The sequence below is a fragment of the Thyridium curvatum genome, assembly GCF_004353045.1.
Source record: "Thyridium curvatum strain D216 chromosome Unknown NODE_26_length_443329_cov_82.569921, whole genome shotgun sequence".
Taxonomy (NCBI): Eukaryota; Fungi; Ascomycota; class Sordariomycetes; order Thyridiales; family Thyridiaceae; genus Thyridium; species Thyridium curvatum.
Window position 1 is genome coordinate 383,992 of NW_022156781.1, and position 23,355 is coordinate 407,346.

Here is a 23,355-nt window from a genome sequence, read left to right on the forward strand (position 1 = left end):
CGCTGTGCCGAGAGAGGCAGAGGGACATTATACACAAAGGTTCTCGTTCCTGAAACCAAAAGCAAAGCAAACTGGCGCCTTGCAACGTGAAAAGACAATGGCCTGCAGCTTATGACGGCCCGGAACGTCTCCACCATCCGCCATTGCGTACCAGACTTATGTTCCGAGACCCTGAACACGACATTGCCGCTCTCGAGAGGTCAAGGATGGAATGCGATATCTCGTATTGCATGGTATCTGAAACCCCGTGAAGGGGGGACACGGGGTCTGGATCTATCTGCGTGCTTCTCTCTCTCGATCCATCTCCACCTCACTTTCCCTCCGCAAATGATGATTCCAGAAACATCTCAACGCCAAACAGATGGTTCTATCAGAGGGTATCAAATGGTAATGCTCCCGCTGGCTTTTGTCTCTCTGCATTCTCCGGGCACTCCCATGCATGTAGCTTGGAAGTCTATACAACCCTCGTTTTGGGACGCAGAATCCCGCTTTATTAGCTATGCTTTGCCTCCATATCAGCCTCCTTCGTTCCTGATCTTGCCAGAGATTCTCGCGAACCGGAACGGCGTGACTTCTCCTCCTCTTCTCCCACGGAAAAGAATGGACCCTGGTAAGTCTTGGTAGTAACTGCGCTCACCGCGTCTTCACATCAACGCCGCTGGCCTTGGTAGCGCCGTTGCTGCCGAAACCAGCCGGAATAGGGATTGGTTGGCCTTTCGCCTTGGCGCTCAGGTTGATAAGTTCTTTCAGCATGAGCTCCCGGGTGGTGCTGGTGAGCTCGCTCACATCATCAGCAGTGAGACCCTTGGTCGGTATGGGCTCCAGTACTGTGCATCTCATTAGCCTACCGATTTAAAGACGTGAAGCCAAATTCAAGAATCGTAAAGCCTTACCTTTGACGGGGATCTTGCCGGATCGGAAGACCATATCCTTAATGGACAGAACATGGCTGTAGTTGGCGACAACGCAAGGGACAATAGGCACGCCGGCCTGGACAGCTAGGTGGAAGGCGCCCTTCTTGAAGGGCAGCAGCATGGGCTCCTTGGCGTTGCTCCGGGTGCCTTCGGGGAACATGTAGACGCTCTGCCGGTTGCCCTGGATGGCCTCGGCGGCGCCGCGCATGGCCTCCCTGGCGTCCTTGCTGTTGGCGCGGTCGAGGAAGATGCTGCCGCTGAGGCGCATGAACCAGCCGAGGAAGGGCGTGCTCTTGAGCTGGGCCTTGGCCGTCACGCTGCAGTACTTGGGGAACATGCAGCCGAGCATGAGGACGTCGAGCGCCGTCTGGTGGTTGCCGATGAAGACGGCCGGGCGCGTCTTGCCCAGGTAGTCGTTGGGGTCGTCGATCTCAAAGGTGATGCCCGTGGTGAGCGCCATGACGTACTTGAAGGAGCGGGCGGTGGCCCATTGCGAGATCTGCCAGTTGCCGGTGAGGCGGAGGACGATGGAGGCGAAGACGCCGTAGAGCGCGCAGATGACGAGAGAGAGGTACGAGGCCAGCAGGCGGGCTGCAAAGGCCGCCTTGGGGACCGCGAAGGAGAGCATGTAGAAAGCGACGGTGAGCGCGGTGTAGCCGACCAAGAAGTAGCCCAAGTATTGAAACATCGTGAAAGAATCCAAGTTGGGTTGCGGGGTACCCCTGCTGCTCCAAATTCTATGCCAAGACGAGAGATGCTGATGATGCTAAAGAAGTTTGCCCTTGCTTTTTTTTCTTCCTCTCTCGGCTTCTTCAATGAACCGCCGGGGTCGATGGCGAGGCTGAGCTGGCCACTTTGACAGGGCGCACACCAAATTGCGCACACCTGGAAAGACTTTGATGATGATGAGAGAGCGGAGAACGAGAGCGACAGAGAGAAGCGTTGTCGGCGGCGGATCACTGGCAGGGTTATAAGAGTTGTCAAAAGGAATGCCCTGGGACCTCAAGACTCGTCAAAAGGGCAGACCGGCCGACGACGAAAGGGAAAAAAAAAGGGTGTACTGGAAGAGGCAGATCATCAGCAGCTGAAGATCACGTTCAAGCTCAAATGATGCACTGCTCCTCCCACACAGAAGGTCATGACTTGCAACTGGCGGTGTCGATTGGCTGGGAAGGGTTGGGCCAGACTCCACTCACGATGGGACGGGGCAGCTTTTTCTTCTCCCTGTGAAATTGCTCTCACGGCGTGGAAGCTGAAAAGTGCCGAGGTGACAGCTTTTGGTTGGGGGGCTTTCAGCACGTTTTTTCCTCGACAAGGCGGGGGCGCCACAGCACTAACACGCCGGAGCGGGCCCTCAACATTGAAGGCCCTCCAGTGCTCCAGTGCTGCTTCAGCGAAGATTCGGTGGGGTCGTGGATTGTAATTGTACTTGTAGGTGCCCTTTCAAGTTCAATGCTCTCTATCATAATTGATACCTCCTATAGCCAATGGATCTATTATGATTATGATATATTCGCACTTATCGACCAAAAGAGGAGCATATACTCCGCAAGGAGATGATTAGAGGTTGTCAGTTGTCTTGGCAGACCACATATCAAGCATCTCAAGCATGTGATGGTTCTTCTTGATCTTTTCCATCCAGACTTTGAAGAAAGCTGGGCCTGCTACCTAAAGGAATGTTACAGTGACATCACGTGGCAGATGTAGCAGAACTCCAGCGCTATGTTATCTAATCGCCGGTATCTGATAACGTCTACCTAGGTACAAGTAGTCTGGAATGGCTTGCTAGCCTGCCAGCTTCGTCCAGTCTAGGCTTCTGACAATGAGGGACCGTGCCGAACCGGCACCTTGAGAGCTTGACTTTATATCCTGTGATGGAAGCTGCAGGTGGTCTCATCGAATTCGAGTCTCACCCAGCACTGGCCTGATATCTACCTTTCTGTCGACCGGGCTGCCCGAACCGCAGGACCTCTGCTGCCCTCACGATCCTTTCAATGGCGAGCCCCTGACACAGCAAACAAGCACAGACATCGCAGTTCGACGACAATCTTCCCACCTTTGGAGATATGGCTGCATCGCGAAGGGGGCAGCCGCCCTTGTCTGTCCGCCTGCCTGCCGGCCCCAACATTCTCCCTGACCTACCACCCATCTCCGCCCTGTTCCTGATCGACTTTGATGTAAAGGCTGGCTACACCATCACCTGGAAGCGCGCTGTGCCGGGCCTCGAACTAGAAGGCGTCGTTGAATACAAGAGCTTGCCGTCCGGTCTGCATGCTGTTCCAGATGACTTGATATACTTCGTCCACGATGAAGGCTATGCTGGACTGAGCGCCTTCGTCAATAAGCCCACCGATGACGAGGAGAGCCGCCATGCGCGCATGATCGCCGTCGGTGTGCTCGTCCCCTTGAGCTACGGGCGGCTGGGCCGAGCATGGAGACACGCCGAGGGCCTGAAAGAGATGGTTGCGTATGCCTCTCCGTCATCCCCCCTTCAATTGCGCCGTATGCACTAACTTCGCCCTTCTGGTAGACAACTGGTCGCGGATAAGAAGCAGACCAAGAACCTTGAGCGATATTGGGAGACGAATGGTGCCAAAGAAACCCCTGCGCAGCAGCAGCCCTCCGACTCGCCGCTGAGCTCTCCCTCGGTCACTTTTGCTCCATCGCGGCCAGCCTCTGGCAAGGGTCATACTAGGAAGAGATCCGCCTCTGACGGCACGGCGTTGATTCCTCCGGGCCACAGGCTGTCGCCGTTCCATCCCGCCTGGAGCTTGACGGCATTGCTCGATACCTTTGGCCCATTGATATTCCCCATCCACAGAGCCGCCTTGCTTCGCAAGCGAATCTTGATCTCGACACATGCACCGGTGCACGAGGCGTGTAATTTTGGTAAGAATCATAGCCCTCTCGCCATGATGCCAGGCCATCATGCTAACAACGCCCTGACAGTGTATAATATTTCTATTCTTGCTAATATTCCCCTGTCGGTTCTTGATCTTCTCGAAACATCTGCTCCGGCGCAGCGCATGCGGCCGCTATTCACCATCGGTGTCCACGATATCCCTTTCTTGCTCGAAGACAAGGCTGCCTCCAAACGGCGAGACTCAGCGGACACGGGTATGGCAGATGATGCCTCGTCGGGCTGGATAGCGTGCACTACTGATAGCATCCTGGCCTCCAAGGATGACTTGTGGGACGTCCTGATCACCATGCCACCGGCACATTCAGCCAACGCCAAGGAAAGAGTCTGGCCATCCGTGGAACGGCCGAAGGGGGTAGTAGTGAAAGCAACGCAGCGAGATCTACGCCGCTTCAAGACTCTCAAGTCCGGCCTGGCGCGGCTTTCGAGCGGAGCAGCCCTGGAGACAAATGCCACATCGTCGGAGCGCGAGCCTGCAAATACTCACCGGGCGCGACCGTCCACCTCGTCTGGCCTCAGCACCTTTGCGTCTGACGACGACGACGCAGTCATGATTGCGGATGCTTCTGAGAAGCTCATTGAGCCATCGACATGGGCCGCCCTCGCCTACAGCGGCTTCATGTGGTGGGCGAGCGCAGGGGAACAGCGCCGGACAGAAGAGGCCGAGGAATCGGCCCACGATGCGCTCCTGCTCGCAGACCTGGCGCCGTCGATGCCGCAGAGGAGCAGCATCATGAGCCTCTCGAGCGGCGGAGCGCTAGTCGATTCCGTGTCGTCCCTCACGGCCCGACGGACAACAGAAGGCGGCGCCGATGAGGCGCAAGACGAGGAGGAGCGCGCGCAGACGGAGCTGGCCATCATCGCCTACTTTCACCGGCTGACGACGCAGCTCTTCTCCGTCCTGTCCGACATCGTAGAGAGCTCCGACGAGGACGACGAGCTGGAGATGAGCCCCGCCGCCGCCGCGGGCGACGGCGCGGACAGCCCCGAGGACTCTGCGCTGCTGTCGGACGGCGGCGGCGGCGAGGACGAGTCGGACCTGCTGCACCCCTGCCGGGTGCGCGTCGACAGCGACGCGCTGAACAACATGGGCCTGGACGTGTGGAGCCACGAGGACGCTGCGTTTGTCCGAGAGCTGACGGCTAGGTACTTCCTCCGGAGGGCGTACGTCGAAGGCAAGGGGGTGGAGGTCTGCGGCGTCCGCGTCTGTTGAGAGTCTGAGCAGGCCCTCTACGGGGACACAGCTGCATGGGATCTTAATATCGTATCATTACTTTTTCTTTTAACCCGTTGCAGGTCAAGGGAGGCAGAGAAGGGAGGCAAGTCGATCTCTCGAGATCATGTCTCTGTGGCGATAATGGGAAACCGGAGGGAGAAAAAGTTCGAGAAGCCTTGGCGCTTGACTTGTGAGACAGTACAAATCCATCAAGTGAACTGGCATCTATCTATACCTTTGTCAATCTGTGAAATGTGAACACGACAGAGCAGATCAATTACTTTGCATTCATTTCACATCTTTTATCTTTCCCCCTTTTCATAGCCAATCTGAGTAGGATGGCCTCACAGGTGCTTTCATCCTTGGCAGCCCTATCTATTCATCCTCTGTGCACAATATCCATTGGCAAATTCCCCCCCTTTTTGATGTCAAAAATGACAAGTTCCAGCCTAGCTGTGAATACCCACTGCTCACCACCACAAGAGCAATCATTTTCTCTATTGCTTCAGGATCTTCTCCAGCTCGGCGACAACAGCGTCGCCCATGTCCTTGGTGCCGGCGCTGCCGCCGAGGTCCTTGGTGCGGGTGCCGTTGTCGATGGCGGCCTTGACGGCCCGCTCGACGGCCGCGGCCTCCTTGGGCAGGCGCAGCGAGTACCTGAGCATCATGGCGATGGACAGGATGGTGCCGACGGGGTTGACGAGGCCCTTGCCCGAGATGTCCGGGGCGGAGCCGTGGATGGGCTCGTAGATGCCGTTGCACTTGCCCTTGCCGTCGGGGATGCCGCCGAGGCTGGCGCTGGGCAGCAGGCCGATGCTGCCGGGGATGACGCTGGCCTCGTCGCTGATGATGTCGCCAAAGAGGTTGCTCGTGATGACGACGCCGTTGAGGGCGCGCGGGTTCTTGACCATGAGCATGGCGGCCGAGTCGATGAGCTGGTGGCCGAGCTTGAGCTGGGGGAACTCGCGCGCGAAGACGTCGGTGACGGTCTTGCGCCAGAGGCGGCTCGTCGCGAGCACGTTGGCCTTGTCGAGGGACCAGACGGCGGCGGGCGGGTCCTGCGCCAGTGCGAGGAAGCCGCCGAGGCGGGCGATGCGCTCGATCTCGGCGCGGCTGTAGGGCTCGGTGTCGAGGGCGTATCCGGAGCCGTCGTCCTCCTTGCGGTCGCCAAAGTAGATGCCGCCCGTGAGCTCGCGGACGACGGTGAAGTCGGTGCCGCGGCAGACCTCGGCCTTGAGCGGGGACGAGTCGACGAGCGAGTCCGAGGCGAAGCTGCAGGGGCGCAGGTTGCCAAAGGTGCCGAGCTCCTTGCGGAGCTTCAGGATGCCCTGCTCCGGCCGGACGGGCGCGTCGGGACCCCACTCCGGGCCGCCGACGGCGCCGAGGAGGACGGCGTCGGCGGCCTTGGCGGCGTTGAGGGCCTCGTCGGTCAGGGCGCTGCCGGTTGCGTCGATGGAGGCCTGGCAGAACGAGGTGGCGGAAGTGTTAGCCCAACATGATGCAAGAGAAGGAAAGGTTGAAGCGCCGAGCAAGAAGAAGGAACAAAGTCCCACACGACGCGACGTTGCAGCTGGTTCATGTCGTACATATGTAGGGGGGAGGGGCAATATGGTGGAGGGTTCTTGACAGCGAGCAGGGGGTGGTGGGTTGCCGGAAAGCATGCGACAAGGAACAGCGCACTTACACCACCGAGCAGGTGATCCTGCAGGTTGAACTTGGGCTTGGCCGGGCTGTGAGCCTCAATTGTCCTGAGGATCTGTTTGCATTCGCATTGTCAGTCTCGGCTGTTCGCTTCATTGGGTTTCGCTGGGCTCAATGGCCTGATCCTGTCCCCCAATCGTCTCTCTAGACGGCAGGCCAAGTCGAGCGCGTGGTCGCTTGCATCGATCTCGCCCTGGCCGCAAAGTATGGCGATTGGGTCCGGGAGAAGGGTTCGAGAAAGCATTCGCAACATACCTTGACGGCCTCGGCGGTGCACTGAAGGATTCCAGGAGTCAGTAAGTTGTCCAGGGTTGGGAAACATGTGTCACGAGCTTTTGCGTTGGAGGACCCGAGAAACTCACCTCCGGACCGGCATGGTCACCGGCAAAAACGACAATGTTGTACGACGACATCTTGGCAGGGTCTGGACTTGTCTAGTCTTCTGGAAGAATCCGGCCACTTGGAATAAGAAAAGGGAAGGAGGGAGAAGAGAGAAGGAGATCGCAGAGGAAATATGGAGGAAGGGGAATCAGAAGTCAAAAGCTCCGGCAAGTGCCAAAGGATCTCGGGTTACGATCTCGCGGGCTCAGCGTCTGGAGTACCTGCAAGCCGGGCCTATTTCGTCTGACGGTGCGAGTACCTGTAAACCCTCCCTCCTCCACCGCTGCCCCGCACTCACCGACGACCCTGCCCAAATTTTGCTCTCGCAGCACTGAGCTCATCCCCCGCTCCGCCGAGATCGGCCTTCCCGCCCAAGCCGCGCCGACTGAAATGGATTCCACCAGCGGTGAATTGAACCTCCTATTGTCAACACGGAAAACGCTCTGGTAGCTTACAATAGAGTACACCCGAAGATGGCGTTTGCTGTCGTAAGCCGCGTTTATCCCAAGTCATTGGAAGACCTCTAATCCTGATAACCAACCCAAGGGCGTTACGAATACAGGGTGTTGAGCAGGGATTTAGATCCCTACAAATAGGTGTTCCTACCAGACGTCCAGACTGCGAGCCACATAGGTACCCGATCCTGATCCTGTCTGTCACTAGAGTAGGATCCATTCAAAGATGTGTATTTATAGTCCCAGGGTATCTTGCTAAATACAAACGCCGATGATGTGATTTGAAGCTTCCAGGCTCAAAATTGGGAAAGGGTCTAGGCTTTGCCAGCCAACCTGGCTCTCCGAGCCTCCTCCTCCCTGATCGCTTCACTCCGCGCCAGGAACTGCTGCCGCTCAGAGTACGCGCCCTTGGACTTGCCGGCCAGCGCCAGCTCGTCCTTGATGCCCTCTTTGTCCACATATCCAGCCCAGTCCATTCTGCTCTTCTCGACCACGTTGAGCTTCTTGGCGTCTTTGGCCTGTTCTCGCGCCTGGAGCCTCATCATCATACCCAGGTTCAGATCCGATCTTTGCAGTAGCTGGCTGTCAATGACGGGCTCAAAGACGGACCGGAATGCTCTTCGCGGTAGGCGCCGCGTGGGATCCTCGCTCTCGTCAGGAGTCCCATTTTCGCCTTGTGATTCCAGGTATAGCTTGGCCTCTGCCGAGTCTCGTGGAACGAGCTTCTCCTCGGTGTGGACTTTGCCGGCGAAGTTGTAGGTTCGCTTGATCTTGACCATCTCTGAGGGTTCTGCCGCGTCTATCTTCGCGGCTCCGCTCTCCGCGTCTGCTCCCGGAGCTTGTCCGGCCTTTGATCCCGCAGCTTGGCCGTGTGCATCCTGTGGAGGCTGGTCTGGTGAAGTCTTGGCCGCATTACCAGCCAGCATCTGCGCCCACACAGCGTCAACATCGATCGTAACGGGTCCAGTAGCGACCGCCGCCTTCCGCTCCGCCTTTCTGCAGTCACAAATTCTGGTAAGTCGAACGAAGACTGATTCAGCCAGGAGAAGACCCGTGGAGAACCTACTCTTGAGCGCGCTGGCTTCGCGTCTTGATCAAGCCGCCCTCGCCGCCCTCCTCGTCGGCATTGCCGCCTTCGGCATGCTTGCCCCTCTTGCGCCGCTTCTTGGCTTTCTCAATGATTGCTTCGTCTCCAGAGTTTTCAAAGCCGGCGTCTTCCGCCTCCGCATCGCCAGCGCCTCTCTTCCTCTTGCCGGGAGCCTGTGCGTCCGTCGCATCGCCCGCTTCATCGTCGGATCCAGCAGAAGAAGCGCGCTCCTGCGCGTCGTCGGGCGCGAAATCCGAATCCTCGGAGGAGGCGTACTCCTCGTCATCTACAGGAGGCTCTAGTGGCATCGTGTCTTCAGGCGCGACTAGATGTGTCGTACCAGGTCAATGGGCGGAGGTAAAGAGTTTGGCAGCGAGTGATGGAGGCAAGCTTTCAAATCAATATCAAGTACAGTGCTAGACGTGGCGCCTGGCATTCATAGGCTTAGAGCATTACACGCTAAGAAGACCACTAACTGCCTGCCGAGGGCGTCTTGGAGGCGGCAAGTCCAGGGCTTGTCAAAGCAGGCTCAAGGGACCCGTGGACGCCAACAGTGGGGTCTTAATTTCAAAACGGCGTGCTTGCTGTCATGGATTTCCCTGGACGTTGATCATTGATATTGAAACGGTGATTGTCATTTCCATATTTCGAGTTTTACGCTTTCAGTTATACTTTTAGGCCTTTCTGGTAATGCTCTTGATGATCAGCTAAAATGTCAATTTGTAGGTACCTTATGGTAGGGTCTAGATTAGCCAGATGAGTGTATGTAGGCTACCTCATGCTCCGCATCCAATGAATGTTCAACTTAAAAAAGCATCTTGGTAACCAATTCCCCGCTCCAAGCCATCTAGAAGCTTGCTGAACGCGCGGTCCGGTATATTAGAAGCGTTAAAAAGGAAAGCGATTCAAACCTTCTACATTGATCAAGACACGAGCAATTCAACAATCATCATACAGTCCTAGCGACTAACACCAACGCTATGGGTTCTTCGCTCGAGAAGGAGTCCAAGATATCAAAGACATCGGTGCTTACGGAAGCGGAAAAGGAGCAGTTTATTCAGCATGGCTGGGTGAAGTAAGTGAGCTTTCCCGACGATGACGAGAAAGTATGGCTGAACCTCGATGCCAGGATTGAAGGCGCTTTCACCGAGGAGCAGGCGGCCTGGGTCACCCAGGACGTCTGGACTCGGCTGGGCATGGCTCCAGACAACAAGTCGACCTGGAATCAGGAGCGTGTTCACATGCCAGGACATCGGACCTTTGACTGTGCAAAACTCGCTCCTAGAGCATGGGCTGCCATCTGCGAGATATGTGGCGGAGAAGACAAGGTTAGGCCAGAGTCTCGGTACTGGCAAGACTCCCTCATTGTCAACCTGGGGACTGTTGAGAACGAGGGAAAACCTGTTCCCCCCCAGCAGTTGTACGGGTGGCATGTCGATGGCGACTTTTTCGTACACTACCTCGATAGTGCGGAACAAGGTCTTCTGGTCATCCCGCTGTTCACAGACATTGTGCCCGACGGTGGAGGCACCGTGATCTGCCCCGAAGCGATGCCCAAGGTCGCAGCTTGGCTACATGATCACCCAGAAGGTGTCAACCCTCGGATGATCCCTCGAGGAGAGCCCGGCTTTGAAAAGGAAGGGCCGACCGACTGGTTTAACAGTATGGCGAGAAGCTGCACAAACTTTGTTGAGGCGGGCGGCAAATGCGGTGATGTTTACTTGTTGCACCCTCTGATGCTGCACTCGGCGTCGACAAACCCGCTCCGCCGGGTGCGTATGATCACGAACCCCCCGGTCTCCATGAGAGAACCCTTTTCATTTCACAGAAAGGACAGACGCTATACTCTGGTGGAGCGCGCAACGTTAAGAGCCCTCGGAAGGGAAAGCCTACCAAACTGGAAGATCACTGCGCCAAGGGAGATGGTGGTACCAGAGAGAGTGCGCAGGCAGGAGAAAATGAAGGCGGAAGAACTGGCACGTCTGCAAAAGGGTACAGCGGCCATAGATGCATGAGAACTTGAATTCTCAGGGTTGATCTTTAGAGCGTTGGTGGAGAGGAAACAGGAGAGATCTACTTTTGGTACGGACACCAGGAGATGAGCATCATCCACACATTAGGCAAACTGCAATTGAGGAAACCCGTGCCGGGGCAAAGGAATCGGGAAAGGGGTAATCATTTTCAAAGATATTGCTTCAAAACATGCTACTCGGTTAGTAGTTGTAGTTGGACATTTTTGACAGGTCGATCTTGCGCGACATGGATGGATCAATCTTGTCGCATTTGGACCCCTCTCCAATGATATTCAAGCAATAGTACAGACCAGAATTTTTAAACCAGTCCAACCCAGTCAACAACATTCTTCAAAGTTACAACCTTCTCTCCTTTGCGCATCGCATCCTGGCTGTGGATATCTGCCGCAATCCTGTGACGTACCTTCCTAGATACATGCCCAGCGAGAATCCTTGATCTTTCGGTCACGACAACCTCCCGATTGCCCCTGCAACATGAACGACAGCGACGATTTCGTCGTCGAGGAGCCTGTCCTGCCCGACGATGACCCGATGCGAGCATTCGTTCCCACGGCTTTCGGGAAAACATCCCGAGAGGCCAACATCGCTGCGCAGATAGAGCAGAGCAGAAGAGCTGTCGGCAACCCCACAGCTGCAAAGGTGAAGACCGAGACAAAAACGAAAGGATCTCAGTCTGACTCGGATGATGACGACAGCTTCGATGATTCGGACGAGTCTGACGCCGAAGATGAGTATCCGGTTTCTCATGAGCTCATCCTCAAGACCCACGACAAACCAATCACGACAGTCTCGCTGGACCCGGCTGGGTCGCGCCTGGCTACGGGCTCTCTCGACTCGACAGTCAACCTGCACGATTTCTCGTCGATGACACCCACGACGCTTCGCGCGTTCCGCACGGTAGATCCTTGGGAGACCAAGAAGGCCGCCGCTACAACCGAGTCACATCCCATCAACCATGTCGAGTTCCACCCGCTCTCCGGCGGCGTCTTCCTGTGCATCACTGCGCATCCACAGGCCAAGATTATGTCGCGTGACGGCGACATCATCACCGAGTTTGTCAAGGGTGATATGTATCTCCGAGATATGCACAACACCAAAGGTCACGTCGGCGAAATTTCGACTGGAACTTGGCACCCGACGGACAAGAACACGTGTGTTACGGCAGGCTCTGACAGCACGTTACGTATCTGGGACATCAACAACAAGAGGAGTCAGAAAGAAGTCATTGTCTTCAAATCCAAGGCTGCAGGCTCCGCAGGGCGCACAAGAATGAGTGCGGTCGCATGGGGATCGCAGGCACAGGGTGGTCAGAACTTGCTCGTCGCTGCTGCCGTCGACGGCTCGCTCGTTATGTATGGCGGGGACGGACCTTTCACGAGACCTGCGGCAGAGGTTAGAGATGCACATAAGGCGGACACGTGGACCGGCGGTATCGACATCAGTGCGGACGGTCGCATGGTGGTCACGCGGGGCGGTGACGGCTTCATCAAGCTCTGGGACACGCGCAAATTCAAGCAGCCACTTGTCACCGTGGCGCACCCTTCGACATCTGACAGGTTCCCGATGTCCAGCATCAGATACTCTCCGAATTCCAGGTTCATCCTGACGGGATCTGCCACCGGCGACTTGCACATCCTGAATCCCGGTAACCTCAAGCCGGAGCTTGTCACACCCGTGACCCCGGGGTCGCCGCTGATCGTCGCGGAATGGCATGAGAAATTGAATCAGGTTATTACCGGCTCTGCCAACGGGGAGACTCGGATACTTTACAATCCAGATAAGTCCAGCAGAGGAGCGCTCGAAGTCATGATGCGCGCTCCCAAGAAACGACACATTGACGACAATCCAGCCCTCACTATGGACCAGGGCGTCGGGCTCTCGGGCGACAGCATAATTACCCCAGGAGCCAACGCGGGTGGTCGAGCAAAGGGGGGTGTTAGCGCATCGGGCAAGTCGAGAGACCCGAGACGGCCGCAGGTGCCCCAGCAGACGCCGTTCATGAGGAATCAACCCGATGAAAAGCACATCGAGGAGAACATTCCGTTGAGCCGCATGCTGTACGAGGATCCGAGAGAGGCGCTGCTCAAGTATGCCGACAAGGCGAAGCAGGATCCCATGTTTACCAATGCATGGAAAGATACGCAGCCGGTCACGCAGTATGCAGAAGTGAGCGACGCGGAGGAGGATGCGGATCAGCCCGCTAAAAAGAAAGCCAAGCGCTGAAGGAACCTGGGATGGTGGAACGAGGACGCTCAAGACAGCCGAATTGTCGAGGTTTGTTGCATCAGGCACTGCGCTGAGAGTGGAAAGCGTGAGCGTTGCGGAATTTGCCATATGACAAACGCCTCGGTATTGGAGGCCTAGTGAAACGAGCTATGTATTGACCGTCTTCTGGAAGGTTGCTCAATTTTGAGGACTCTATATTGGACGATGGACAGGCCTCATTTTATCATGGCCGGTACTCCGCTATATCTCACAAGTCAATATACGGATCGAAGCGTACTGGAGGAGCGATTGGCTACATGGGTTTATTGACAGACTAGGTAGCTGGACAATGCGATTGACGAATACCGTACCAAGCTACTAATTATGCACGTCGGATCGAGGTCGAGTTGCGAAGCGCGTGTCAGGTGTCGGCGCGTCAAACAGTGAGCAGTTCCATTGATATCAATGGGAAGTACAGTGTGGCTGGGCATTCATCAGATGTCAATACACACTGTCCCGTGACCAGTTCCCAGCCTCAAGGGGGGCTTCTTTGGGCCTCAGGCAGAAAGGATCCCTGGTAAAGTGGGGCCCAGGCAGGGAATTACCTTGGCGTGCTCAGATCTACTGTGGCTCTGATTCTCATACCGCACCAACCATCACACGAATCTTGTCGGTCGTGGTCCTTCACTCTGCCTCCCCATCATCAAGGGCCAGCGCGCGCATCAAAAAAATCGCCAGACCCCCTCTGTATCCATCGACTGCCATCTCCAAAGAGCCGGCAAATAGCCTCGACGCGATTTGTTCGCGCCTCCACCCCAAGGAAAGGCCTCTTCCCGCCGCCTTTACCATCCTTTCTCTAAATTTCCATTGCGCCTGGTCGAGCCGATTTTCTCACTGCACTTTGTCTCCAAATCGCCGCGACCCCCCACACGCTCGGCCACCTCAGCACGCCCTCCGACCTTGCGCGCGCCGCTGTGCTTGTCGAACGCGACGAGACCTCGGTGCTTTTCCGTCCACCAGCATCCCGCTGCCTCGACGCCCTCGATCTCGCTGCGCTGTATCGTCGACTTGCGTCCTCGACGCGCTCTCCTCGTTGATTCGTATTTCTCGTCCTTCGTTTTACGCCCCCCGGTCATCGACGCGACATCCAACCCGTCGTTATCCCAACACGGCTATGCGCATAAGACAACTTGGATAATACATTGGAAGAAACATCTCGGTAGTGGTCAGCCCAGACCCTCGTCGCCACCATGGCTACCGTCCAGGCGCCCCCGGCCGTCCAGCACTCGGGCTCGGCCATGCCTGCTGGTATGACCCAACAACAGGTTCAGGAAATCTTCCAGGTAAGTCGACGCATGCACCTCTCGCCAATTCAGTCCTTCCTCCAGTCAATTTCGCAAAAGTTGTGCGATTTTATGCCTGGCTAACCTGCTTCATTCGCAGAAATACCGTCAAATGCAAAGCCAGGGAGTCTCTGAGACCGACCCCGAGTTCATCAAGACGCGCCAGTTCCTGGCGAATCTGCAAGCCCAGCAACAGTTCAGGAGACAGCAGCAGCAGCAGCAGAATGCTCTCATGCAGCAGCAGCAGCAGCAGCAGCAGCAACAGCAGCAACAGATGCAGCAAACCGCCAACGGTGCTGTCAATGGCACTCCATCGTCAGAAACCACGGCGCAGCCGACGGCTCCGGCGACGCAACTCCCATCGTCCTCGAGCCTCAACACATCGGCTCTCCCCGCTTCTTCGAGCGCACCAGCGAATGCTGCGAGTGCCTCCCCTTCTACTGGCTCGAGCGCCACTCAGTTCACGCCACAACAACTTAGCCTCCTGAGACAGCAGATCCATGCCTTCAAGCTTCTTGGTAAGAATGTCGGCGTGCCTGTCCAAATGCAACAGGCCATCTTCGCGCAGCGACAGCGACGGCAGGCTGCAGCGGCTGAGCAAGCAGCTCGTGCCTCGGCCACCCCTACCGCCCAAGCTACTCCGGCTCTGGACGGCATGAAGCCTGGGCAGCCTCCTCTTGAGGGTGCAGGGGAAGAGCCTCGCAAGATACGAACTTTCAAGAATGTCCAGTCTCCCTATGATGGCAGCTTAGTGCGCAAGACGCTCAATTATCTCGACCATTCCAACCGAAGGAATCGCTTCGTCATCCCCGGAGTCTTCCCAACCGGTATTGATTTTGAGCAGCTGCGGACTGAGCGTGAGAAGATCGTCTTCAATAGGATGAGTGCGCGGTATGCAGAGCTGAAGTCTCTGCCTGGCAACCTTGCTCATTGGGATGCTTCCCAGGACGACTTGTCCACAGATGATACCCTGAGGCGCCGTGCGATTATTGAGATGAAGTCGCTCGCCCTTTACTCCAAGCAGCGCGCTCTCCGCGACAAGATTGGGCGGCAGATGATGCATTACGACAACCTCGCCATGACGACTAACAGGAGCATGTACCGCCGCATGAAGAAGCAGAACGTCCGCGAGGCACGTATCACTGAGAAGCTCGAGAAACAGCAACGTGACGCTCGTGAGCATCGCGAGAAGAAGAAGCATTCCGACTTTCTGCGTGCGGTGGAGAGCCATCGCGCTGAAATCCTCACCTCGGCCGTCAACCAGCGCAACAAGATGCAGAAGCTTGGTCGCCTCATGTATCACCAGCATTTCAACATTGAGAAAGAAGAGCAGAAGCGTATTGAGCGCACAGCGAAGCAACGTCTGCAAGCCCTCAAAGCCAACGATGAGGAGGCTTATCTCAAGTTGCTCGACCAAGCCAAAGATACACGTATCACACATCTTCTCCGGCAGACGGACGGATTCTTGCACCAACTTGCCTCGTCCGTCAAGGCACAGCAGCGGCAGGCAGCTGAGCGCTACGGCAACGAGCCCAGTCTTCCAGAGGAAGAGGACAGCGAAGTCGACGAGGACGATGAAGACAGCGCGCGAAAGATTGACTACTATGCTGTCGCTCATCGGATCAAGGAGGAGGTTACTGGCCAAGCAAACATCCTCGTTGGCGGTCAACTCAAAGAGTACCAAATCAAGGGCCTTCAGTGGATGTTGTCTCTCTACAACAACAACCTCAATGGTATCCTTGCTGATGAAATGGGTCTCGGAAAGACCATCCAGACCATCAGTTTGGTTACGTACCTGATTGAGCGGAAGCTGCAGCAGGGTCCTTACCTGGTCATTGTGCCTCTCAGTACGCTTACCAACTGGAATCTGGAGTTCGAGAAGTGGGCACCATCGGTTAGCCGTATCGTCTACAAGGGACCTCCGAATGCCCGCAAGCAGCAACAGGAGAAGATCCGGCAAGGCAAATTCCAAGTCCTTCTGACCACTTACGAATACATTATCAAGGATCGACCAATCTTGAGCAAGATCAAGTGGTTCCACATGATCATCGATGAAGGCCATCGTATGAAGAACTCGAACTCAAAGCTCAGCGCCACCATCCAGCAATACTACAGCACGCGTTTCCGCCTCATTCTCACCGGTACTCCTCTCCAGAACAACCTAGCTGAGCTGTGGTCTATGCTCAATTTCGTCCTGCCCAACATTTTCAAGTCCTCCACGACTTTCGACGAATGGTTCAACACTCCCTTCGCAAACACCGGCGGACAGGACAAGATGGAGCTCACCGAAGAGGAACAGATTCTGGTCATTCGTCGCCTGCACAAGGTGTTGCGGCCCTTCTTGTTGCGTCGTCTCAAGAAGGATGTCGAAAAGGATCTTCCAGACAAGACAGAGAAGGTCATCAAGTGCAAGTTCTCAGCGCTGCAGTCCCGTCTGTACAAGCAGATGGTCACACACAACAAGCTCATTGTGAGCGACGGCAAGGGTGGCAAGACTGGAGCTCGCGGTCTCAGCAACATGATCATGCAGCTCCGAAAGCTTTGCAATCATCCCTTCGTTTTCGACGAAGTCGAGAATCAGATGAACCCGCAGAGCATCAGCAACGACGTTCTCTGGAGAACTGCTGGCAAATTCGAGTTGCTTGATCGAATCATCCCCAAGTACCAAGCTACTGGCCATCGTGTCCTCATGTTCTTCCAGATGACTGCCATTATGGACATCATGGAGGATTTCCTTCGCTACCGTCACATCCAGTATCTCCGCCTGGACGGTACCACCAAGTCTGAAGACCGGTCTGACCTTCTGCGGGACTTCAACCGCCCGGATTCCCCATACTTCATGTTCTTGCTGTCCACTCGTGCTGGTGGTCTGGGTCTGAACCTGCAAACTGCAGATACCGTCATCATTTATGATTCGGACTGGAACCCCCATCAGGATCTGCAGGCCCAAGATCGTGCCCATCGTATCGGACAGAAGAACGAAGTCCGTATTCTACGGCTGATCAGCTCCAACTCTGTCGAAGAAAAGATCTTGGAGAGGGCCCGGTACAAGCTCGACATGGATGGCAAGGTTATTCAGGCAGGTCGTTTCGACAACAAGTCATCCGAGACTGATCGTGACGCCATGCTTCGGACGCTCCTGGAGACTGCCGACATGGCAGACTCGGGCGAGCAAGAGGAGATGGACGACGAAGAGCTCAATATGATTCTCGCTCGAAATGACGACGAGGTCACCGTCTTCCAAGAGATCGATGAGCGGAGGTCCAAAGACCCGACGTACGGTACTGCAGCAGGTTGCAGCGCAAAGTCACGCCTCATGACCGAGGACGAGCTGCCTGAGATCTATCTGTCTGATGGGAATCCCGTCGAGGAGGAGACTGAAACCATTCTTGGACGTGGCGCGCGTGAGCGGACTAAAGTTCGCTACGACGACGGCCTTACCGAAGAGCAGTGGCTCATGGCAGTGGACGATGATGAAGATTCCCCCGAAGCTGCTGCTGCTCGCAAGCAAGCCCGCAAGGATAAGCGTGAGGCCAATCGTCTGAAGCGCTTGAACGCTGGAGAGCCCTCAGTTGAAGGGTCGCCTGTCGCTAGTCGCGCAAGCACCGAAGAACAGGAGACTCCCGTCAAGAAGCGCGGCCGTAAGCCGGGCAGTAAAAACGAGAAGCGCAAGGCCGAAGAGGGCGAGGACGAGCCGCCTGCGAAGAAACGCCGCGGACCTCAGGGGCGTCCCAAGGCGGTCGCACTTACCAACGGAGCGGACAGTAAGCTTTCAGAGGCCCAGCGCAAGCTCTTAACCGAGAGCATGCGCCGGCTGTTCGATGGTCTCATGAACCTGGAGGTTGATGACCCAGAGCCTGAAGAGAAGGATCCCGACGACAAGGACGACGACGACGAGCCTGCCAAGCGTCTCATTATCGGCCCGTTCGTCAAGCTGCCTTCGAAACGTGACTACGGCGACTACTATCTTATCATCCAGCGGCCTATCTGCATGAACCACATCTCCGCCAAGATCAAGAAGAATGAGTACAGCCGCCTCAGCGATATGCAGAAGGACATCAAGCTTCTCTGCAACAATTGCCGGACATACAACGACGATGGCAGCCTTCTCTACTCCGACGCTAACTTTATGGAGGTACGTATATGTTGCAGACGATGAGCATCACGGTGTGGACTATTTGCTGACTTCGCTATAGCAATTCTTTGACCAGAAACTCAAGGAGGAGCTTGCGGCGCACCCCGAACTCCAGGAGCTCGAGGAGCCTGCCCCAAAGGAGGAGTCGGTTGCTCCCACTACGAATACCGGGACACCCCAACCCCCTTCAAATGGGCTGCCCAAGATCAAGCTTGTCTCGAACGGTAGCTCGGCACAGATCAACGGGGGTGCCAGTAGTAATGTCCAGAGTGATGAGGATTGAGGCTGCAGGCATGAAATAGACCGACAGTCCGAGTTTTGGTCGCAGAGTGGGCGGTGGCGTTTGCATTGGGCATCACTTTCGTCGCAGTCGCAAGATTGTAACGGCGTTGGCGCGGTATGCACATGATTGGAATGCGAGAGGCGTTTTTATTCATTCGGGATTTGGGAATACCAAAGGTTGAAGAGAGTATATGTACGAGAGTTTTAAGGGAAGAGGGAAGGTATTGGAAAGGCTTTGCCCTGTGCCGTGGACAAAGCTGGCACCGGGTTTTCTTTTCGAGATGGCTTGCTTGACGTTCGCGGTCAAATGGTCAGAAAAGCACAGCAGATCTGGCGCTTATACATGCCTATGTCTAGAATAAACTGTATTCTAATAAAAAAATATGCATTATACTTGGGTTTTCCGTAATGTAGTGAGATGTGTGTGCTTGCAATGGCTGTTTTTGCTCGACCCTCTCTCATCGATCTCTACTGGGTGTTCGAAGAGATATAGGGTACGTTTCGTCTTCTGCTACGTCTGGTGAGCCTTCAAAGTCGGGTTCGTCTTTTGTTCCACCCGCTGGTAACCTATCACCTGCATGCTGTCAGTCCGAGGGTCGTGTTACACCTCGGGTTGGGCATGCAGCGGTCAGAAGCCTCTTGACATGCTCATTGGCACTGTCCAGTCGCACCATAACTGTACCTGACGCCTTTTCTTCCAGCTTCCGACCCGGGCCGCACCACAACCTGATGTGAATGCCCTTCCACAGGGATGTCCTACTCCTCACACTCAGCATGGTCTACAGCTTGGGGACCTGCGTTACGCAACATATGTCTTGGAGAAGGTACCCCATAACTTTAATGGCCTCGGGAGCTATTCTTAGGCTCTGAGCTTCTCTCTTCATGTGGTAATCTTTGAGCTCTTCTCACACCTTCTAGGTTTGCCTTAATGATAATGCAGCCGCGGGACCCGACGCTACCTCAAGCTTACTTGCATGGCCCGCGTACATGCACGCACATGTTACACAAGCTTAATTGCTATCGACTTTAAGGATGTCGCTGTTCGGATATACCCCAGGAGTTCCCCTCCCTCCACCTGGGGACTGGATGTCTTTATGAGACTACTGTTGTAGCTGCAGAAGGAACTGCTGTCTCGCTAGAGAGCCTTGAGCTATATCATCACGAAACTATGAAGTTGTCACAGGACCTTGTGTTGGCGATAGCAGTGCTTGGGACCGTGTCCCATGTCAGTTGGGCACAGATCCTTCGACGAAACCCTATGTGTTGTGCGGACGGCAATCATATCAAGGCAGAGCTAGGGCCACTGCTATCTAAAGGAGCATCGGTCTCACTGAGCTCTTCGCCAGAATGGGAAGACCTCGTGGAGCGAGCCACCTCGCCCAGAGTCGAGCCATCATTCGTAGCCTCAATCGAGGCGGCCACGGAGGAAGATGTGCAAATGACGGTAAGATCTACAGTCGTCTCTACACATGCGTGTGTGTATATGACCGTGTAGAGTTCAACTCGGTACATACAGGTCAAATACGCCAATGAGCACGGCATCCCGTTTCTTGCGGTCACGGGCACCCACGGCTGGCCGACGACTCTGAACGAGTTGAACTGCGGCATCCAGATCAACATGCGGCGCATGAACAGCACGCAGCTCCACGGAGGTGCCGACACGGCGACCATCGGAGGCGGAACAAGACAGTACGAAGCCGTACGCGCTTTGTACGAGCAGGGCCGGAAGGCGGCTGGTATGGACACCACATTATCAGAAGCACTCTTTGGAAAGAAAGTTATCTGACTGCGAAGCCAGTGACTGGCCTCTGCGAGTGCGTATCGGTCATCGGGCCCCTCCTTGGCGGAGGCCATAGCATGCTCCAGGGACGGCACGGCTTTGCCGCGGACAACCTGGTCTCGGCCCGCGTGGTCCTGGCCGACGGCTCCGCCATTACCGTCTCGGAGACCCAGCACGCCGACTTGTTCTGGGCGATCCGCGGCGCGGGCCACAACTTTGGCGTCGTCACGTCTTTCGAAGTCGAGGTCCACGACGTCGCTCCGAAGTGGACGATGGTGGCCCTGGCGTTCACGCACGACAGGCTCGAGGACTTCTTCCGGACGTGGAACCGGCTCGAGGCCGAGTATGAGGATCCCGCGCTCGTGCTCAACGGCATATTTGTTCGAGTCCCGGATCTCGACCCTGGACATGTTAGTAATGGGCTTTCATTATATTACCTGGATGTGTGCGTGTGTGGTACGAAGACTAATTACCTTCCCTGACCAGCCCGTGATAAACTTCCAGCTCTTCTACGACGGCGAGAACTCAGTAGCAGACGCGTACGCCGCCGCCTTTCGCGCCCTCGGCCCGGCCGCCGACTCCGTCGTGACGGACATCGAGTACAAGGACCTGTACGTCGCCGGGGGCTTCAGCAAGGACGGGCCCGTGTGCCGCAAGAACGAGAACATCCTCGGCTACCCGGTCTCCCTCGACGGGTGGAACGCAACCGCCATGCGGGCCGGGTTCGAGATCTACGCGGAGCTCACGGCCGACCCGCGGTTCGCCACCTCGATCTGGCTGCTCGAGTCGTACGGCAGGGGCAAGGCCCGGGAGATACCGCCCGATACCAACGCCGTGGCCCCCGAGGAGAGGGCGCTGCACGTCCTCATCTCGCCCATCATGTGGTGGCAGGGGGCGGACCCGGCGGACGCGGAGAAGGCGTATGCGTACGGCGAGCGGATGCAGGAGGCCGTGCGGAGGGGCAGCTCGGGCCCTTCGCACAGCTACGTCAACTACGCCACGGGGGAGGAGTCGCTGCCCGAGGTTTATGGCCGTGATCGTGCGAGGATCCGGCGGTTGCTGGAGCTGAAGGCCGTGTACGACCCGGAGAATCGGTTTGGGTACTACGCACCGCTATCCCGGCGGACCTGAGGGCTGCACAACACAGTCTCTACAGTTAATTCATCATTATGTTCGACTAGCTAGGTCATGAATGTCCAATTTATAATGAGCCAGGAATTTTTCCGTGTATGGACTACATCTTCATTGTGTAGTCAACGTCGTCTCGTAGGATAAAGGGATAGATGACAGCGGCTGCCAACACACAAGTACACCATAGGGTGCCTTGATAAAAACCCATCAACTTTTATGGCTAGAATATTAGCTCTAAGCTGGAATGGTCTTTGGACAAGTTCAACATTGGTCCTGGGCCGATGGTGGGCATCTCGTCTAAGTCGTGCGAGTCGTGCAAGTCGTGTAAGGCGTTACTGTCTCATGACTGGGCACATAAGGAGTGTTTAGTAGCCCCTAAAAGCTTACCGCCGTGTCCTATATGGCTATGACAGCCCTCTCGACCACAAGCATGGCGGACCAGCAACGATGGTATTATACATGTGGCACCAATAGAAACGGCATTTCTCTGATTTATGCAATATATCTGACCCTCTGAGAGCCAGCACTTGTATATGATATCTGTCATGACACTCTAAGAGGCTTGAGATGTCCACCACGGCACGTAGTGCGATCCGTATAGAACTCATCCGGAAGCAGGATCTGATGACCGCTATCCTGGCGTATCTTTTGATCAATTGGGGCTCTGAGCGTCAAGATTATAGATGGCAACCGTGGAACTGAGTCCTGATCTTGTTGCCGGGTAGCCAAAGCTCTTTGTTGCTGTTCACACTTGGGTAGAAGACGGAGAGCACATTTTCCAAGTTTCGGCGTAGGGTCTCCTTTTTACGATTCACCATGTCGATGATATGGATTTCGCCATCGGTATCGACACGTGTGAAGGAAAGATCCTCGAGGAAGAGCTCAATGAATGCGTTCGAGGAGAAATGAACGTTGTCCTGGTGCTCAAACTTGTAGAAGCCTCGACATGGATGTGCACCAGGTTAGGCCGTCTTGCACTTGCGACACTAGAGAGAAACATGTGTAAGAGTTAAATAGTGGATAGATGGTATTAATTACACTGAGGAGGAGGCTGTCCTTCTCGGGATGGTCTGGGAAGTGGCTTCCTTTCCGCTTAGACTGATAACCACGTTCCCGTCGGGCATACATTGTCGTGGTTGAAGTCAAGATATCAGTGTTGCAATAGTTCGATGTGATTCTTTTTAGTTGTGGATGTCTTCTGTCGATATTCTGGTTGAAGTCTTCAAGCAGTCTTAGGGATGGATAGATTCTATCATATTTACACCAATTTCTCCTCGATATCTTGACTCAGAACAATGACTAGAACAATGAATCCTTACTATCCTAGATGAGATGTTGTTTCCTAATGTCAAACCCTCTCCACCTGGCTTTACCCTCCCACCCAGCTTCACCCTCCCAATCCAGCTTCACTCTCCCAACCTAGTATTGCCCCTGACTTGCGGAGTAGCTTCTTCCTGTTACATGCAATCTTGGCTTGTTTGCGGGTTGCTTGGCTAATTCTGCGATTGCACACCTAGAGCGCGAATGTTTGCGATCCTTGACACACCTTTGATTTGTTGTCCCTGTTTAAACCGGTTTTTTAGTCAAACGATAATAAGGAAGCATTTAATTGCATCTGCGGCCATCAAAGGGATAATACAACTCCTACCTATAATGGTTTGCTTCATGTCGGACATTACTAGCAATCCAAGGCCGGGGCCGGGTGGTGCACAGGGCGTACAGGGCGCACAGGGCGCAAGGTGGTACGTGCAACACATGTGCAATTGGCGGCC

The 23,355-nt window shown here is 55.4% G+C and overlaps 8 protein-coding genes across 8 annotated transcripts; 5 read left to right on the top strand and 3 right to left on the bottom strand.

Annotated features, from left to right (window-relative positions):
- Nucleotides 1-633: 633 nt before the first annotated feature.
- E0L32_005192 (uncharacterized protein) lies at nt 634-1,602 on the bottom strand (the record flags this gene model as incomplete). Its single annotated transcript, XM_031139687.1, has 2 exons — nt 634-827; nt 894-1,602. The coding sequence occupies 2 exons, from the start codon at nt 1,600-1,602 to the stop codon at nt 634-636; spliced, it is 903 nt and encodes a 300-aa protein (XP_030996508.1).
- A 1,378-nt stretch (nt 1,603-2,980) lies between these two features.
- On the top strand, nt 2,981-5,047 carry E0L32_005193 (uncharacterized protein; the record flags this gene model as incomplete). Its single annotated transcript, XM_031139688.1, has 3 exons — nt 2,981-3,381; nt 3,445-3,803; nt 3,864-5,047. The coding sequence occupies 3 exons, from the start codon at nt 2,981-2,983 to the stop codon at nt 5,045-5,047; spliced, it is 1,944 nt and encodes a 647-aa protein (XP_030996509.1).
- Nucleotides 5,048-5,547: 500 nt separating this feature from the next.
- E0L32_005194 (uncharacterized protein) lies at nt 5,548-7,164 on the bottom strand (the record flags this gene model as incomplete). The annotated part of the gene is made up of 4 exons (XM_031139689.1): nt 5,548-6,510; nt 6,735-6,806; nt 7,007-7,027; nt 7,114-7,164. The coding sequence occupies 4 exons, from the start codon at nt 7,162-7,164 to the stop codon at nt 5,548-5,550; spliced, it is 1,107 nt and encodes a 368-aa protein (XP_030996510.1).
- A 737-nt stretch (nt 7,165-7,901) lies between these two features.
- Nucleotides 7,902-8,982, bottom strand: E0L32_005195 (uncharacterized protein; the record flags this gene model as incomplete). The annotated part of the gene is made up of 2 exons (XM_031139690.1): nt 7,902-8,583; nt 8,654-8,982. 2 exons carry the CDS (start codon nt 8,980-8,982, stop codon nt 7,902-7,904), a joined length of 1,011 nt encoding a protein of 336 aa, XP_030996511.1.
- A 672-nt stretch (nt 8,983-9,654) lies between these two features.
- Nucleotides 9,655-10,697, top strand: E0L32_005196 (uncharacterized protein; the record flags this gene model as incomplete). The annotated part of the gene is made up of 3 exons (XM_031139691.1): nt 9,655-9,749; nt 9,804-10,446; nt 10,503-10,697. The coding sequence occupies 3 exons, from the start codon at nt 9,655-9,657 to the stop codon at nt 10,695-10,697; spliced, it is 933 nt and encodes a 310-aa protein (XP_030996512.1).
- A 484-nt stretch (nt 10,698-11,181) lies between these two features.
- E0L32_005197 (uncharacterized protein) lies at nt 11,182-12,930 on the top strand (the record flags this gene model as incomplete). The annotated part of the gene is made up of 1 exon (XM_031139693.1): nt 11,182-12,930. One exon carries the CDS (start codon nt 11,182-11,184, stop codon nt 12,928-12,930), a length of 1,749 nt encoding a protein of 582 aa, XP_030996513.1.
- A 1,232-nt stretch (nt 12,931-14,162) lies between these two features.
- E0L32_005198 (uncharacterized protein) lies at nt 14,163-18,673 on the top strand (the record flags this gene model as incomplete). The annotated part of the gene is made up of 3 exons (XM_031139694.1): nt 14,163-14,255; nt 14,356-18,390; nt 18,452-18,673. 3 exons carry the CDS (start codon nt 14,163-14,165, stop codon nt 18,671-18,673), a joined length of 4,350 nt encoding a protein of 1,449 aa, XP_030996514.1.
- Nucleotides 18,674-19,840: 1,167 nt separating this feature from the next.
- E0L32_005199 (uncharacterized protein) lies at nt 19,841-21,583 on the top strand (the record flags this gene model as incomplete). Its single annotated transcript, XM_031139695.1, has 4 exons — nt 19,841-20,116; nt 20,168-20,408; nt 20,471-20,862; nt 20,957-21,583. 4 exons carry the CDS (start codon nt 19,841-19,843, stop codon nt 21,581-21,583), a joined length of 1,536 nt encoding a protein of 511 aa, XP_030996515.1.
- Between the last annotated feature and the right edge of the window lie 1,772 nt (nt 21,584-23,355).